The sequence below is a fragment of the Vigna angularis genome, chromosome 4 (assembly GCF_016808095.1).
Source record: "Vigna angularis cultivar LongXiaoDou No.4 chromosome 4, ASM1680809v1, whole genome shotgun sequence".
Taxonomy (NCBI): Eukaryota; Viridiplantae; Streptophyta; class Magnoliopsida; order Fabales; family Fabaceae; genus Vigna; species Vigna angularis.
Window position 1 is genome coordinate 16,437,939 of NC_068973.1, and position 15,302 is coordinate 16,453,240.

General features: G+C 33.0%; 2 protein-coding genes across 7 annotated transcripts; one reads left to right on the plus strand and one right to left on the minus strand.

Annotated features, from left to right (window-relative positions):
* Positions 1-2,133: 2,133 nt before the first annotated feature.
* On the plus strand, positions 2,134-5,966 carry LOC108331982 (filament-like plant protein 3). Of its 5 annotated transcripts, XM_052876706.1 has the most exons (6): positions 2,138-2,501; positions 2,651-2,732; positions 2,847-3,047; positions 3,346-3,523; positions 3,926-5,247; positions 5,551-5,966. In XM_052876706.1, exons 3-6 carry the CDS (start codon positions 2,937-2,939, stop codon positions 5,875-5,877), a joined length of 1,938 nt encoding a protein of 645 aa, XP_052732666.1. In that variant the 5' UTR covers positions 2,138-2,501; positions 2,651-2,732; positions 2,847-2,936; the 3' UTR covers positions 5,878-5,966. The 5 variants fall into 5 exon arrangements, with proteins under 5 accessions (XP_052732668.1, XP_052732666.1, XP_052732665.1 ...); XM_052876708.1 differs by adding an exon at positions 5,413-5,472 and having other exon boundaries at positions 2,134-3,047; positions 5,551-5,690; XM_052876705.1 differs by having other exon boundaries at positions 2,721-3,047.
* A 1,999-nt stretch (positions 5,967-7,965) lies between these two features.
* LOC108330812 (fatty acid amide hydrolase) lies at positions 7,966-14,720 on the minus strand. Of its 2 annotated transcripts, XM_017565376.2 has the most exons (22): positions 14,635-14,720; positions 14,303-14,357; positions 13,242-13,347; positions 12,836-12,945; positions 12,664-12,724; positions 12,378-12,565; positions 11,827-11,956; positions 11,203-11,280; positions 10,954-11,101; positions 10,708-10,820; positions 10,536-10,611; positions 10,376-10,447; positions 10,241-10,292; positions 10,026-10,097; positions 9,844-9,924; positions 9,510-9,610; positions 9,330-9,422; positions 9,018-9,086; positions 8,864-8,928; positions 8,662-8,723; positions 8,374-8,469; positions 7,966-8,200 (listed from the first exon to the last, which is right to left on the minus strand). In XM_017565376.2, the coding sequence occupies exons 2-22, from the start codon at positions 14,312-14,314 to the stop codon at positions 8,120-8,122; spliced, it is 1,866 nt and encodes a 621-aa protein (XP_017420865.1). In that variant the 5' UTR covers positions 14,315-14,357; positions 14,635-14,720; the 3' UTR covers positions 7,966-8,119. The 2 variants fall into 2 exon arrangements, with proteins under 2 accessions (XP_017420865.1, XP_017420863.1); XM_017565374.2 differs by lacking the exons at positions 14,303-14,357; positions 14,635-14,720 and adding an exon at positions 13,447-13,564.
* Between the last annotated feature and the right edge of the window lie 582 nt (positions 14,721-15,302).

Below are 15,302 nucleotides of genomic sequence, written 5' to 3' on the forward strand. Positions count from 1 at the left end.
TATTTTTAATCGTGGCCATTTTAGCTAATTTTCGACCAAGGCCGACTCGTTCAAATTCGGCCAAATTTTTGTCAAAACTAACTCAACCAAGTTTCAACCGTGGACGTCCTGATTGAATTTGTTCGAATTTTTGCCTTGACTCGTCACAACATTTTGGGAAAACCTGACATATCTCAACCTTTAGCCCGACATGACTCGTCTTAACGTTTGACACGACCCGACTTGTCTCAAACTTTGGCCTAGGTCGACCCGTCTCGACCTTCGGTCATGCTTGACCTGTCTTGACCTCGGGTCCACCTTGACCTGTCCAGAAATTTGGCCCGACATGGCTTGACCCGTCTTAAATTTGAGTTAGGTCACCTATCTCAACCTTTGGACCCATCTCGGATTTGGGTCAGGTTGATTGTTCAACCTTCGATCCAATTCAACTCATCTCGACCTTTGACCTATTTCAAGATGTCTCAAAGTTGTGTTGTGTGATAGAGTAAAAACCAAATTTCAATGCAATTTAATGCAAGACAGTTTGGTAGAACAAAAAAATAACTCAATTCTATTTATATGAACTAATTGTTAGTTTAGTTTAGTTTGGGCAAACTACTTTTTGGTTCATTACAGTTTTTAACAATGAGTTCAGTGCAGTTCATTTTGCCCACTTCTATTGGTCGTGTGGTGATGATAGTGGTGTTGTTGTTGTGGTGAAGAAGACAATGGTACTCTTGCTGGTGTGGTGATGGTTATGGTGGTGGAAGTGGTTTAGTGGTGATGGTTATGGTGGTGGAAGTGGTTTAGTGGAGTTGTTTTGGTCTCGCGGTGGCTGTGTCGTTCTGGTTGTGGTATCCTAGTGGTTGTATGGTGGTTGATGATGTATCATGGTTTCGGTGGGAGAACGAAAAGAGTGGTTGTGGTTGATTGTAGGATAGAAAAATTGGATGCATGTAGAAGAAAAAACCTTTTAAAAAAAGATAAGGAGTTTGCATTTAATATGTTTAATGGGGTTTGTTAACTTATGTAATCTCTTAAAATGTACTAAATTTTAGTTGACAAAAATACCCTCATATATTATGGATTCTAAGTTTTAAGGTTAAGGATATTTGAATAATTTTTTTATTTTTTATTTTAAACTAAAAATAAAAATTATTAAAATATTCCTGTATTTAGAGTATGTCTTTTTTTTATGAATAAAGAATTTTTTATCAACTAAAATTTGATACAGTTAAATAAGTTAGCAAATCACATATTTAATATTCTATAACTATATATATATATATATATATAAAAGAAGAATACACGTATTTGATATCTGTTTTACTTTTCCAATTTTAATTTCTTAATTACTACTTTATAAATTTAAACAATAAAAAACTATTTGTTAGTTTTACCATTTTTGTAACTATTTTATTAAATTCAAATAGTTACTAATTTAAAAGAAAAATTTACTCTTAACCACCTTTTCAAATTTAAATAACTACTCATAATTAAATAATTATTTACACAATATTATTTATAATATTTTTTATTTCTATAATTAAAATTTTATTTTATCTATAGCTATATCTATAACTAAACATCTTTCTGTTTTTGTAATTTTACTTTTTAATTACTATTTTTAAAATTTATATAATTTATAGATATTTAAAAATAGATACACACAAATGTTATAACGTATGTGTTTATACTAATAATAATAATTGTAACTTTAATAATAAAATTAATGATAATTATTATTATTATATATTATTTTAAATCACGTATATGTTTAAAGATAAAATGATAAAATTTTATTTTTATAAATTAAAATATTTTTTTAATTTATGAATCCTACCACATCATTTATTAACTTTAATAAACTTTTATATTATTTATTTTCATTTTTTAAAATCTTTCTCTTCATCTAAATAACATAAATTTCATCTCTGAAATGGACTTTTGGAAATAAAAATAAAGATAAGGTTTTTAAGTAATCCTTAGAATTAGTTGTACCTTTCTGTTGTGCGTGCGAAACAGCGCACAATAGTGACAGTGTAGTACCCGCAATTTGCGTTTCAACAGAGGACCGAAGCAGGAACAGACAGCACAAGAAGTCGCAGAACTAATAACATCAAGAACAAGACAAAAACAAAAGAAAGGCAAAACAATTTTAACGGCTGTAGTGAATCGCAGGAGCAATAAGCGGGAATAAGGCAGCGTTTGTTTACCTTACCCGCACATATATCATCTACAGATGATAAAACCAAACTAAAGCTGTGGACTTTTTCAGACCCCTTTCACACTTCCACACTCTTATCCTATTTCTCTGTCACCACATGGTCCCTCTCCTTTTTCCAATATCTCTTTCCAGATCACAACACAAACTTCCATGAATATATCTTCCATCATTTAGCTTAACTTTCTCTGACATTTCTCTCTTTTTTCCTTCTGTTAATTTCTCTGTCTTCTTCAATAGGATTCACCACTTGATAGATAGATAGTCCATTCTCATGGCGTGAAATTGGGGATTCATGGTAGGTGTCTAACCCTCACACTCTGAGTTTTGTGTATAAAGGAATATCATAATAGATGGCCAAAGGACAGACTTTAAAGAAACATTTTTTTTTGTTTTTGTTTTCCATATTTCAACCTTTGACCTCTGTTCCTTAATGTTAAAACCTAGGTAGATGGGAGTGGAAAGTGAATTCTAAGCAAAGCTCTCTCTCATAACTACTTTCTGTTTTCTTTGCAAGTTACTTCTTAAGGTTGAACACCTGGCTCTCACATTCTTCTTTTTTAATTCTGGGTTTTTCTTGAAGAGCAACTTGCCACCTTTCCCTGCTTCCTCTTATTCATTCCACTCATAGCCTTGGATCCAGTTCTGTTCAGGCTAAAGGGTTTGTTGGGGGCAATGGTGCTCATGTTGTTGTGTGAAGACATAAGAAGGTGTTGCTTTGCCTAAATTGTGAATGGACCGGAGGAGTTGGTTATGGCGCAGGAAGTCATCTGAGAAAAGTCCAGGTGAAACTGAGAGTTCTGGCTCAATGTCATCTCATTCAGAAAGATTCTATGATGATCAGGTAGCTGCACTCTTGTATCTCTTTACATTGTTAACTTCTTTTTTGCATGCTATCATGGTTTAGTTATATTTGTTTCCATTCTTTTCAGTCTTTCTATCTACTATCTGTGGCCTGAGATGATTTGAAGTTTCTGGGCACGCAGAAACTGTTTGTTTTGCAGACTTTACATGAATATAAGTTTTCTAAAGCTTGTAGACCATTGATTCTGCCTCTTTTTAGTTTGCTATTATGATTTTCATATATTTATAAATTGGGGGAAATTCGATGAATGTTGTTTTTCTTACCATGATGTATATAGGTAACACCAAATGAATGTTTACCTCCCGAAGTCATGTGTGAGGAGGGTGCACCAAATAATGAAGAAGTTACTGATGTGAAGACTCTAACAGAAAAGTTATCTGCTGCTCTCTTAAACTCTAGTGCCCAAGAAGACTTGGTAAAGCAGCATGCTAAGGTTGCTGAAGAAGCTGTCTCAGGTATATGTTGTTTGACCATCTTGCATATCAATAACTTCCCCTTTATTTGACAAACAAGTCTATCTAAATGAGAAATGAGCATTTGCAATTGACTTCCTGTTAGTTCAAGTGTTGATCTTAGTTATGGTTTATGAAAATGAATGTCTAAACCTATCCAAATATGATTCAGGGGTAATTCTAAAATGTGCTTCACCTGCTTGTCCATGATTCATTTCTCTTGCCTAGGGAAGCCATGGCTAGCTATATCCTTAAATTCTGCTCTTGGGGAATTATTGGAAAGCCGTGTCTATATCATAAACTTCTGCTCTAGGGTGGTTATTAAATTTTTTTAAGAAATTTGTTTTCTGCTCTTTTTTAGTGGAAAAAAACTTATATTAACTACTGACATGGCTTTTGGATTAGGCTGGGAGAAGGCTGAAAATGAAGTATTGATTTTAAAACAACAACTTGATGCTGCAAAACAAAAAAATTCAGTTCTTGAAGACCAAATTAGTTATCTTAATGGGGCACTGAAGGAGTGTATGAGGGAGCTTCGACAAGCTAAAGACGAACAAGAGCAAAAGATTCATGAATCTGTATCAAATAACTCTTGTGGCTTGGAATCCAAAAGACCTGATCATGAGTGGGAAGCTGTTGATCCTGCTGCTTCATTTGTTCCCTCTGATCTTCACAGGAGGCTTGAGGATATGGAGAGAGAGAATTCAAGTCTTAAAGTAGAGCTACAATCTCGACTTGAGGAACTAGAGTTCAGGACCATAGAAAGGGATTTGAGTACTCAGGATGCTGAAACAGGAAGCAAGCAACATTTGGCAAGTATAAAGAAGGTGGCTAAGCTAGAAGCTGAGTGCCGGAGACTGAAAGCTGTGACACGCAAACCATTCTCTGCTAATGATCACAGGTCTTTAGCTGCTTCCTCAGTTTATGTAGAGTCATTTACTGATAGCATGTCAGATATTGAAGAGAGGCAACTAGTACTTGAAAGTGATATTCCGAAATTGGGAGGCTGGGATATGAATGAAGCTGAATCAAACCGCTATGGCTCATGCTCATCAGCTGTAACTACAGAACTTGATCAATTTAAGAATGAAAACAGTGCCGGAAAAAATCATACGGTCTTTTCAACTGACATCAATCTGATGGATGATTTCCTTGAAATGGAGAGGCTTGCTGCATTGCCAGATACTGAAAGTGTTAGTAGCTTTCCTGTGGTAAATCCTGCATCTGACCAACTCAGTGTTGTAAAGAAACTAGAAAATGCTGATATGGAAGGTATGGTTCAAAAGAATGTTGCATTGGAAAAGAAACTAGAGAAAATGGAGGCAGAGAAACTTGTGCTAGAGATGGATCTAACTGAGTGCCAAAAGCAGCTTGAAGCATCATTGAGCAGAATAAACGAAGTGGAGTTAGAGGTAGTAGAGCTTCAAACTAAGTTAGCTCTTGCAAACAAATCAAATGAAGAAGCATATGAAAAACTAAAAGCAACTCAGGAAAAGAAAAAGATAGCTGAGTCTAAACTCACAGCTGCACACACCGAAGCAGAAGAATTGGTCTCAAAAATCTGTTCATTAGAAGAAGAGATTGAGAAAGAGCGAGTTCTGTCAGCAAAGAATTTGGCCAAATGTGAGAAGTTGGAGGATGAGCTCCTGCGAATCAAGCATGAAGCTCAACTCCAGCAAAACACTGAGATTCTGTCCGGAGAAGGTGTTAATAGTGAGCTAAAGCAGGTCAGTTTGGTAACACACAATGTGAACTCCACAATTTAAGCCTTCTTCGATGTATTCTATGTTGTTTGAACACACTGGCTAATAATCTCTCTTTCAATGATGAATGTTGTCAAGTGTAGAATGCTCAAAGCTAAGATTTAGTTGAATTATTAACATGTGATGCAGGCTAAAATTACAGAAGATCAGTTGGAATTGCATTTGATTACTAGCTAAATACAAGTGATGGTTGTTGTCTAAATATTTTGCATTAACAATGTTGTTCACAAGTCTTTTCTATAAAGAGCTCAGCATCTTTATATGCAGGAGAAGGAACTAGCATTGGCTGCTACTAAATTTGCTGAATGCCGAAAAACCATTGAATCTCTTGGACTGCAGTTGAAGTCCCTTGCAACATTGGAAGACTTTCTACTTGATTCAGAGAGCTCTATGGATTTTGAAGTTACACCAGGTCCTCAAAATGGTGATGAGCAGTTGAAGAACTTACCTAGTAATTTGAGTTTGATCAAAAGAGATTCTGAACCATCAGTTTCTCTAAACCAATTATCATCTATAACCCATGAAAAAACCCATAATGGTTTTGGTAGGTTCAACTCTAGAAGCAAAAGTGTAAGTAAAACAAGAGGTCACTGAAACATAAGGTGAAGAAAAAACTGAAGTTGTAAATGTGGTCAATACTTATTCAAAGTATATAAATCGAAACTTACTTGTTTACATATAAACAGTACCTTTTTGCAGAATTAAAATTGTTCACATATGTGAATTAGAATTACACAGTGGGCTGTGTTCCTCCATGTCATAATGTGCTAATGCTCCAAATTTTTCGATGCAAAGGTTGATATTTCACGTAATTAGGCGTTCAAGACTTAAATTCAAGAATATTGGCTAAATAAATACAATTCTGTGCTAACAAATATATTCACTTAGTGATAATTAGACAGTTGTAATGCCACACACTACCTTTTTTTTTAGTTTCATCTCAATTATTGCTTGTTTTATATAATTTTTAATAAAATAAAATATTTATCTTTAGTAAATAAACATTTATTTTATTTTATGCTTATTTTTTCTATATTTATTCTCATTAATTATTTTATTAGAGTATAATTCCAGAAGACAAATGAACTCATACTTATTTTAATATTGACGGAAAATAATTGAAATAATTTATTATTAGTAATACTCAACTTTTTAAATTATGGAGGACATATCTCCTTCGTTTCAAAATATCATAATTAAATTTAAATAATTTATAATTTAGGTATTTTTAATTGAGTCCATTTCAAAAAAAATTCATTCAATATCCAAAAATTTTATATTTTATAATTGAGTCTCTACTATTTGATTTTGTTGCCAAATGAAAGTATGCATGTTTATTTTGTTTTGGTCATTATAAAAACAACTTAAATAATTTTTAGTTTTTTTTTTGAATTTAAATATTTTCAATTAAATTCTCGATAAATATTTGAGTATGCAAATTGTTATATTTTTTAATTGAATTGGTGTCACTAAAATGACGTGACAATTTAATTTGAATCAAATATAACATCACAATGTGGTTGTAAAACCTTAATTATTGAACAAAAATCAAATCAATCATGTAGACTCAAAATAATAGTGTTTTATAAGATTTTCTAGGATTTTAGAGAAATTTTTTTTATATTGTACAAATTCGAGATGTTCTATTTTAGAATGTAATAAAATAGAATACAAACTTGAGTTTCGTCTAGTCTCCCTTAAGATTTCTTAAAGGAGTTTCACTCATCTTTTTCAAATATTAAAAATGAGTACAAACTCTTGGTATACAAGTATTATTAACCACTTCTGATCGTTCTAGTCAACTTGACTAGTCAAAGTTTAAAGACTTCTGGTATCAACCGTAGACAATTGTCTAAAATATTTAATTTAACTGAGTTATATAATGAAATCTGATAACTTGAAAGACTTTTTCTTGTCCTAAGAATTGACTTAGACGATGTAAGCTTTCAGAGAGAATAATAGTGTAACGATTCAATGATAGTAAAAATTCCTTTCGATTCTCTTATGTGAGTCATTCTTATATAGTTTTCTTTGAGAGATGACGGTTACTTAGAGGGTTGACCTCTTGAAAATATCTGACTTCTAGTATGAAGACTTGTACTTTTATACATCTTGGAAAGAAGAACATTACTTTAGTAGTGAAAGCTTGTATGACTATGATAAGACATAAAGGTTTTAGGGAAATAATCTAATATTGTCTTCTTATTTTACAATATCTTTTTGACCCACGTGTAGGGGTTTGAGTCAAGCTTGATATTGTTACTATCTACACAGATAAAGAGATAAAAAGTAAAGAGAAAGATAGAGTAAGTTCATGCATAATGTAACTAATAAAAAAACATATTTAAAGTATTATACATAAATATAAAGTTGCTTATAAGATCCACAAAATCAAATTAAATATTCATTTAATAACCTTGAGGTGAACTTTCATATAAAGTATTTAAAATATATATAACATAAGACTTACAAAAATAAAATAATCTATCTATTTAAACATATTTATATCGTGAATACCTAATAAAAGGACTAAGAGACAATTTTTTTAAAACAAAAACAAAAGTCCAAAATAATATTAATTTTTAATGAAGTGTCATTCTCAATAATTGTTTTTTTAGAATTTCGATACAAAAATAGGAAAAAGAAAAAAAAAACTTGTGGGTAAATATTGGGCAGTAAAACTAATATCTAAGACAAAGGATTATATAACACATGCAGAAAGTGACACCTGAAACCAATGGCATCAAAGTTTATAGTAATTATAATACATGAAATTCAACAACAGAAAGACAGAAAAAGAAAATTGGTGAGACAAACTATACTATTTAGCTTCAAACTACATGCCATTGCTATCATTCTTCTTTCGCAGCAGATCATAGTAAACCTTCGGCTTTTTGTACTCTGACATGCATATAGCCTGATTCAACACAGTAACATATTTTTTCAATACCAACCAAACCAATAGTTATTAACTTTGAATGTCTGGTTTTATTTTCTTAAAGTTCATTTCAATTTTCTTAAATTTCATACAATTATATAAAAATAATGTAAATAATTAAAAAAAATATTGTTTAGAGAAAGGAATTTTACCTGCACTGCAAATGCCAAATGAATGAGTGTGGCTTCAGACCAAGGCCTTCCAATAAACTGGAGTCCAATAGGCAAACCTAATCTGTCAAATCCAACCTGTGAAATGCCAAACACACAATTTCTTTATAAACTAATTAATAAAATTTTCATTTTTTTAGAAAGATTATTTTTAGTTTACGTATTAATAATTTTAGTTCCTGGAGATATTTCTTTTATTTTTTTAAAAAATGTTGTAAATAAGTTTATCCAAGATACCAAGAAACTAAGTAAAAGAGAGTATAATCCTACCGGAACAGTGACAGCAGGAAGTCCCAGAAAATTTCCTGCTATGGAATAACGAACAAGTGCAGCTGAAAATTATGGGAAAAAAAAGTTCAGATTTTGCAAGGAAAGTTTTGGTGCTTCATATACATAATGCTACCAATAACTTCAACATAACATGCAGAGCTTGGTGTCATTGTTAATCAGATGAATTTCATGTATGATGTACCTCCATTCACGTAGTCAAGTTCACCTGTCTGAATAGCATCATCTTGAATTGGATATGCAGTCACACTGTTACAGATAAATGGTATAAACGTGTTACCAAAATGCAAAACACAAAGAAACCATCATTCTTTGATGTTTGAGGAAACAGGACAAACCCAGTTGTTGGTGAGACAATGACATCTGCCTCGGCAAATATTTTCTTGTGAAATTGAAGTTGGCGATTCCTGTTCATATTTTTCTCATTAAAAGAAAAAAAAATGTTGTAGGAAGAAAATTCCTAATATGACCAAATTCACTTCTATCTACTATCAGTTAAATTTGATTGGAAGTAATAAAACCGCAAATGAACCTCATCAAAAAGGAAGTTCTAATAAATTTTAATTTTTTGTTAATAGTGAAGAGTGTGTTCAAAAAACTGTAATTTTATTAATTAGCATAATTTATTGGCTTAATTTTTCATATCTTACCTCATTTTCTGAGCTTTAAGATATTCCATGCCGCTGAAAGCACCATAGATGCTTTGTGCTACTCTTACATCCCATCCTAATTCTCCAAAATTCCTTTGGTAGTAATTTGGTGATATCAGCAACCATACTTCTCAAGCTAGAGGATAATGAGGAAGGTAAAAAGTTTATAAGATTGCATACTTTTCTTTAAATGAATCAAGTGCAGTGGAAGACTCAGATCCGATTGTTATATAGTGAGCCAGGCGCATTGCTTCTATCTCTGGTATGGTCACGTCTATGATCTTGCATGTTTGAGACAGAAAGTTAGCATGTTAGCAAGTGATGACTGTGATGTGCTGTTTCTCAATTATGAGTTCAGTAACAGTATTACAAGATCTTTAAGAATTTTCTGCCTTAAAAAGATGGCTTCTTCCAAATTCACATCAAATAAGATACGGTTTTGTTTATGTGGGGAAAGCAGAAACCATGCTAATATATCAGTGGTCACCGTTAGCATTTTTATATTTTTCAGTACCTTCCAATTGTAATGATCCTGAAGCTTGAGCAAAGTTTTGGAGCAGCATATTCTGACTTCATTGCTGCAATCATCAAACCACTAATTGATGGAAGTAGTGGTTAAACAACATGATGTTAACCTATTTCTAAAATTTTTATAATCATAACGCAGATATTTGTAGCTGCCAACAGGACTCTAACCTTGCCGTATTTTGCTAATTTGATGTCAGATATGCCTTTTGTCAAACTCAGTCGTGGAAGATTTATGCTGGTCTGAAGATTAAATAATAAGAAATTCAAAGATATTAGAAATTTAGAACTTGAAAGTGCATATCTAATCAGAATCATATGTGATATTATAAACATGGACAGAGTAATCGATGGTAAAAAATCATTAATTTGAGAAACGATCTTACCAATACACTGAAAATCTTCTGATATGGAATTTCACCACTGATAGCTGCATAACTATAAACAATGAAACAGTAGATGTTGAAAAATCAATCTTAAAATTTCCTTGTAGAAAGAATATCATAGAAAGGAGTACTAACACAATCAATGCATCCTCAACTGTGCCTGCTAGTATTCCAACCATTCCAACTGTCCAATTCAGGGGAAGAACTCTGAATATAGCAGAAGATCATTCTCCTAAGTTATTACATTATAATCCTTAAAGTATTTAATGATGATAAAACAAATATGAATACCTACCCATCATGTGGTATACGTGCAAAAGTTGGTTTTAGACCAACAACACCGCAAAGAGATGCTGGCATCCTTACAGATCCTGAACATATAAATGAGCAAAGCAAACATCACAAGTAATAAGAAATAATGAATGCTGATTTCTCTGGTCTTTGATGTACAGATATAAATCAAATACCTCCCCCATCAACACCAAGGGAAACAGGACACAGTCCAGCAGACACCAGAGAAGCAGATCCACTAGAAGAACCCCCTGCAATCTTACTGGTATCATATGGGTTTCTAGCAGGCCTACAAAGTAATAAGCAAACATGCTCTTATCACCAACTAGTTCTATGAACATTCCTTGATACTGAATTCACAAGACAAGTCCACCAAAGATGTCACATAGTGTGAATATGAGTATAACACAAGGTGATCTTACCCATAATGTGGATTTATCCCACTGGTTCCAGACCCAAGCTCATGCATATTGCTTTTCCCAACAAGTATGGCGCCACATAACCTTAAACGCTTAACGCAGCAAGCATCATCGTTACACGGCCTTTCTTTGTGCAGCCACGTTGTACCTCCTTGAGAACAACATTTTCAGAGGCTCAAGTGAATCATGAAATCAGCACATAATCATTTGAATAGAAGATTCCTTAGGGAAAACAATAACACGTTACACTACCTGTTGTTGGATATGGCAAACAGTCTATCTCATCCTTGATAGCAACAGGAACTCCGTCTAACACTGAAATCGGTTCCCCTGCATAAATATTATTATATCAAATATATGAACATTGTTGAGTACACATAATATATGAACACAAATGAGGCTGAATCCTAAATAAGAACGTCTGCAAATATGACAATGTAATTTCTGGGCTACTTCAAAAGTTAAAATATTAGTTTATAAATGCTAACACTAGGTTTTTTTAACACAGTCTTCATTATTGATTGAAAATTAGTGAAAACCACATAATTGTGTTGGTCCTACTTCTTATATAATGAGATTTACTTCTGATTTCATAGTTCCTAATAAATTTTTACTACTAACAAAAAGTGTACTAGGAGTGTCTTAGAAAAAGTGTTTTTAGCACTCCTAGAATATAATTCATTAGACTTGTACGGTTGGCAAATGACCACATATGTTAGTTGAAGGTGGAGTCAGGGAAAGGTAAGTGGCATACATCTTATCTTTGGATGCAGAAAGCACATGTAGCCATAATTATATGTTTCAATAACGACAACCCCATAGGAAGGGATCACTTAAATGTTGAATTGAAATGACATTTGACTTGCTCTCAAGTACCTCTTCGATATCGATGAGTTGATTCAGCAGCTTGTCTAAGAATATCATCAACACTATAGTGAATAAAGAATCCCATCTGGAGAGAGGGTTTTGTGGATTCATCAATAGCCGCAATAAACCGTTCAGCAACCTGCAAAATATTGAAGTAGAAAGAGAGTCAATGAATATAGTAGTACATCAAAATTCTGAAGTCAGAACGAACTAGATATGTGAAGGACTTGTGGATGCAGATTACTCATTGTACAATAATACTACTATCTTTCAGGTTCTTAATCTAAATTTTGAGCTGTCAAAGCTTCTGCGTTTTTTTTCTCTTCATCACTTTTAGTTCTTATAATCAAGTAACAATGACTTTGACAACCTAATGACATTATGTCCTCCATTAGCATTGTTGCTTGATAGTAAAAAACAGAAAGTGACAGCAGAAAAAATTCAGGAACTTTAACCTGTAAAAATTTAAATTTAAATTAGAAACTAAAAGCAGAAATTGTAAAAATGTAAAGACAGAAAGAGAGAACAAAACATAAGTATATCAATATAGATGAAAATACCAAGCTTGGTGTTATGTCCCCTGAGCGGTAAGCTTTGGCATAATCCATTATTGTCCAGCGGGAGAACGAAGAATTTGTTCCATCAAGTGTTTCCTGTGAAGATGTTGGCAAACAATCTAGTGCAAGATGAACTTTCTCCGGTGGAGGCAAAGAAGAGTCTAAGCATTTGACTTCTCTTTCTTTTATGTCTGCAAGAATAAGCAGAAACGGTGACCCACTTTCTCTTAAGGCAACCTAAGGCCAAATTTTTGCAATCAAATATGCTCATGTCCACAATCTCTCAAACCTTCAAAATCATGCAAGGGAACAAAGAGAGGTGGTTCTTGGAACTCTGCATTTGTGATAAGCTGTGAAAATGGAATAAAACAAAAAGCACTTGCTTAAAGATGTTATTTAGAATTCAATCTTTACTGGAACAGAAGTTCATGAAATGGAATACAAATGGTCATGGAGCATACTCGGTGAATAAGATTGTTTCCCTTCAGTATGAGCAGTAGGAAGGTTCCAAGTATTGGACACTCCAATAGATGAGTGAAAATCTTGACCAAAAGTCCAGTCATGCGGGGAGCTGTGATGGCAAAGATCATTAGTAGTATTTTTGTGGGTGTGCATGGATATCATCCATCACTATCAATACTTTTACAAGCTAACATTCTGGTTCAAATATCAAATCAAAAGCCATTAGTGTTAAAACTTAAAACACCAGCACATGCAGAGCCTTTCTGAACCTGATAGAGTGGTACTAGGGAGTAGTCAATGTTATAACTGTCACAAGAACTCAATGAAAATCCATACTAGAAGAAGAAAAAGTAAAGATACCATGATGCTAGGATAGAAAGAAAAAAAAGACAGTGCATGATAAACCTTTGACATTAGCTTGCAGGTAGAATTCAGTGCTATGGGAGCCTAAATCCACATCCTTCACGGGCGTGTAAACCACACCCTCACGTTTCAAGAAATCCATTAGCCCCTGAAGGAGTGTTGGAGAAAAATGTCAGAAGGGTAGATAACTAGTTATAGGAAAATTTGGCGGAGATTACTAGAGGAATGAGGTAGAAATTCGATGTACTTTTATAACTGTCATGTTGATGGATAGAATCTGGTATGAAAACTAGTAGACAAAGTGGTTTGCGTGAAAATGGTAGAATTTACACTGGTAAAGTTAAAACAAAACCTCACAGCAGTTTTGGTGTCTCTTTGGTGTGAAAAAAGCACAACTACTTTTGCATGAACAAAACTTCGTAAATTTTCAACCCCAACAATATGAATACAAATATAACCCTTTTCTTTTTCTTACCCACACTTCACAAAGTCAAACTGACTGTCACTGCCAGAATGTTTATTGATTAATTACATTGCTTCGCTATACATTGTCCTTACCTCTTTTCACGAACTTCATCTTTTCACTGTTTGTATATGTATCATTTTAGTCTACATCTTAATATTCAATATCCTAAATTATACTCTCTCTTTCTTATTTTATTTTTAAGGTTCATCATAATCATTCACTTCAAAGAATTCATTTTAATATTTTAATTGTTAAATTTGATTAGTATAGTACTTCGAAGATTCTGATGAACTTGTAATTATAAAACACAGTTGATGTTTGAACCAGAAATAGTTAAAAACATTCAAATGAATAATTAAAATCTTATATCAAACTCTTGTGCCAGTATTTGCTAGACACATTTCCATGCCATCTTTACTATGTTTAAGATTGTTTCTTATTTTACTTTTCGTACTTTTCTTATTAGTGAACATACTAAGAAGTCTTATCAGTCAAAAAATAGGTTAAAATTATGTAAATAGAACTATCTTTATTACACTAAATTAGTCCAAATTTAAAAGATAAAGAACTAAATAAGGTTTAACTTGCCCTGTATAAAAATGCTCATCATGTAAGATTATAGTGTATAACTACTTACTCTAAAAAACATGTTCAAAGCAAGTTCTTTCCCTGAAAGTGAGTTGAAATTGTCTCTACAGAAAGCCAAACATATCATCAATAGAATAACATATAAAGAAATATTAATTAGTTGATTGGTGAAATGAGCAAGAAAAGAAACTTTCAAAGACACAAATAAGCCAACTTTTGGATGCTAAGGTAAGAGATGGCAATAAATTGGACTTACAGGAGGAATTAATGAGCATCTGCTTCAACTTGTTTTAACGAATTTAAAGCACAGTAGCATGGTAGTATTAGTGAGATCTAGAAAACGTATATATTGTGTCAAAGTCATGTAATAATTTTCCTTACCATATTGTTGCAGTACTTATTTTGGTTCTAGGGACTCGGTAGAGTGTGCAGGTTGAAAATGTTGCTAATTTGATGGAGGCCTGCTTCATCTGCCACTCCATTCTGTGTGACTACGAGGTTCCTTGTGATTCCACCACCACCATTTTTTGTTTTATTTTATTATTTTTTGTCCTAGGGAGCACCACCAAAGTTAATGCAATTTACTATATGAGTTGTTTCTACATTTATAGTGGTCCACTGCATCACATGAGCCTGTCCATTACTTTTCTTCTTCCTGCAAAAATTGTGAAACCAAATAGCTTTGGTTGGTTAAGAGAAAAATATGAGTACAAGAGCACATGAGATTAAAACAACTTTAGTTATGGGGACATATCAAGTTTCCGTAAGGGAGAGTAGTTGCTGCAACTTAAAGAGTATTATGAAGATGGTGATGATGCAATGCAATTACTACTGGGAGCTCATAATATGCTGAATAAGACAACGAATGCAATTGTTCACGGAAGTGTCTTTGGGTTGGGTCTACCACCCAAGCGTCAACCAAATATTCAGATACTAAAGTATCATCGTCATATACTCTTACCAACTACGATTAAAATTTAAAGTCTCCGTATATTTATACAAGCTAACATACAAATTATTTTATTATTCAAACTAAAGTGAAAAATATT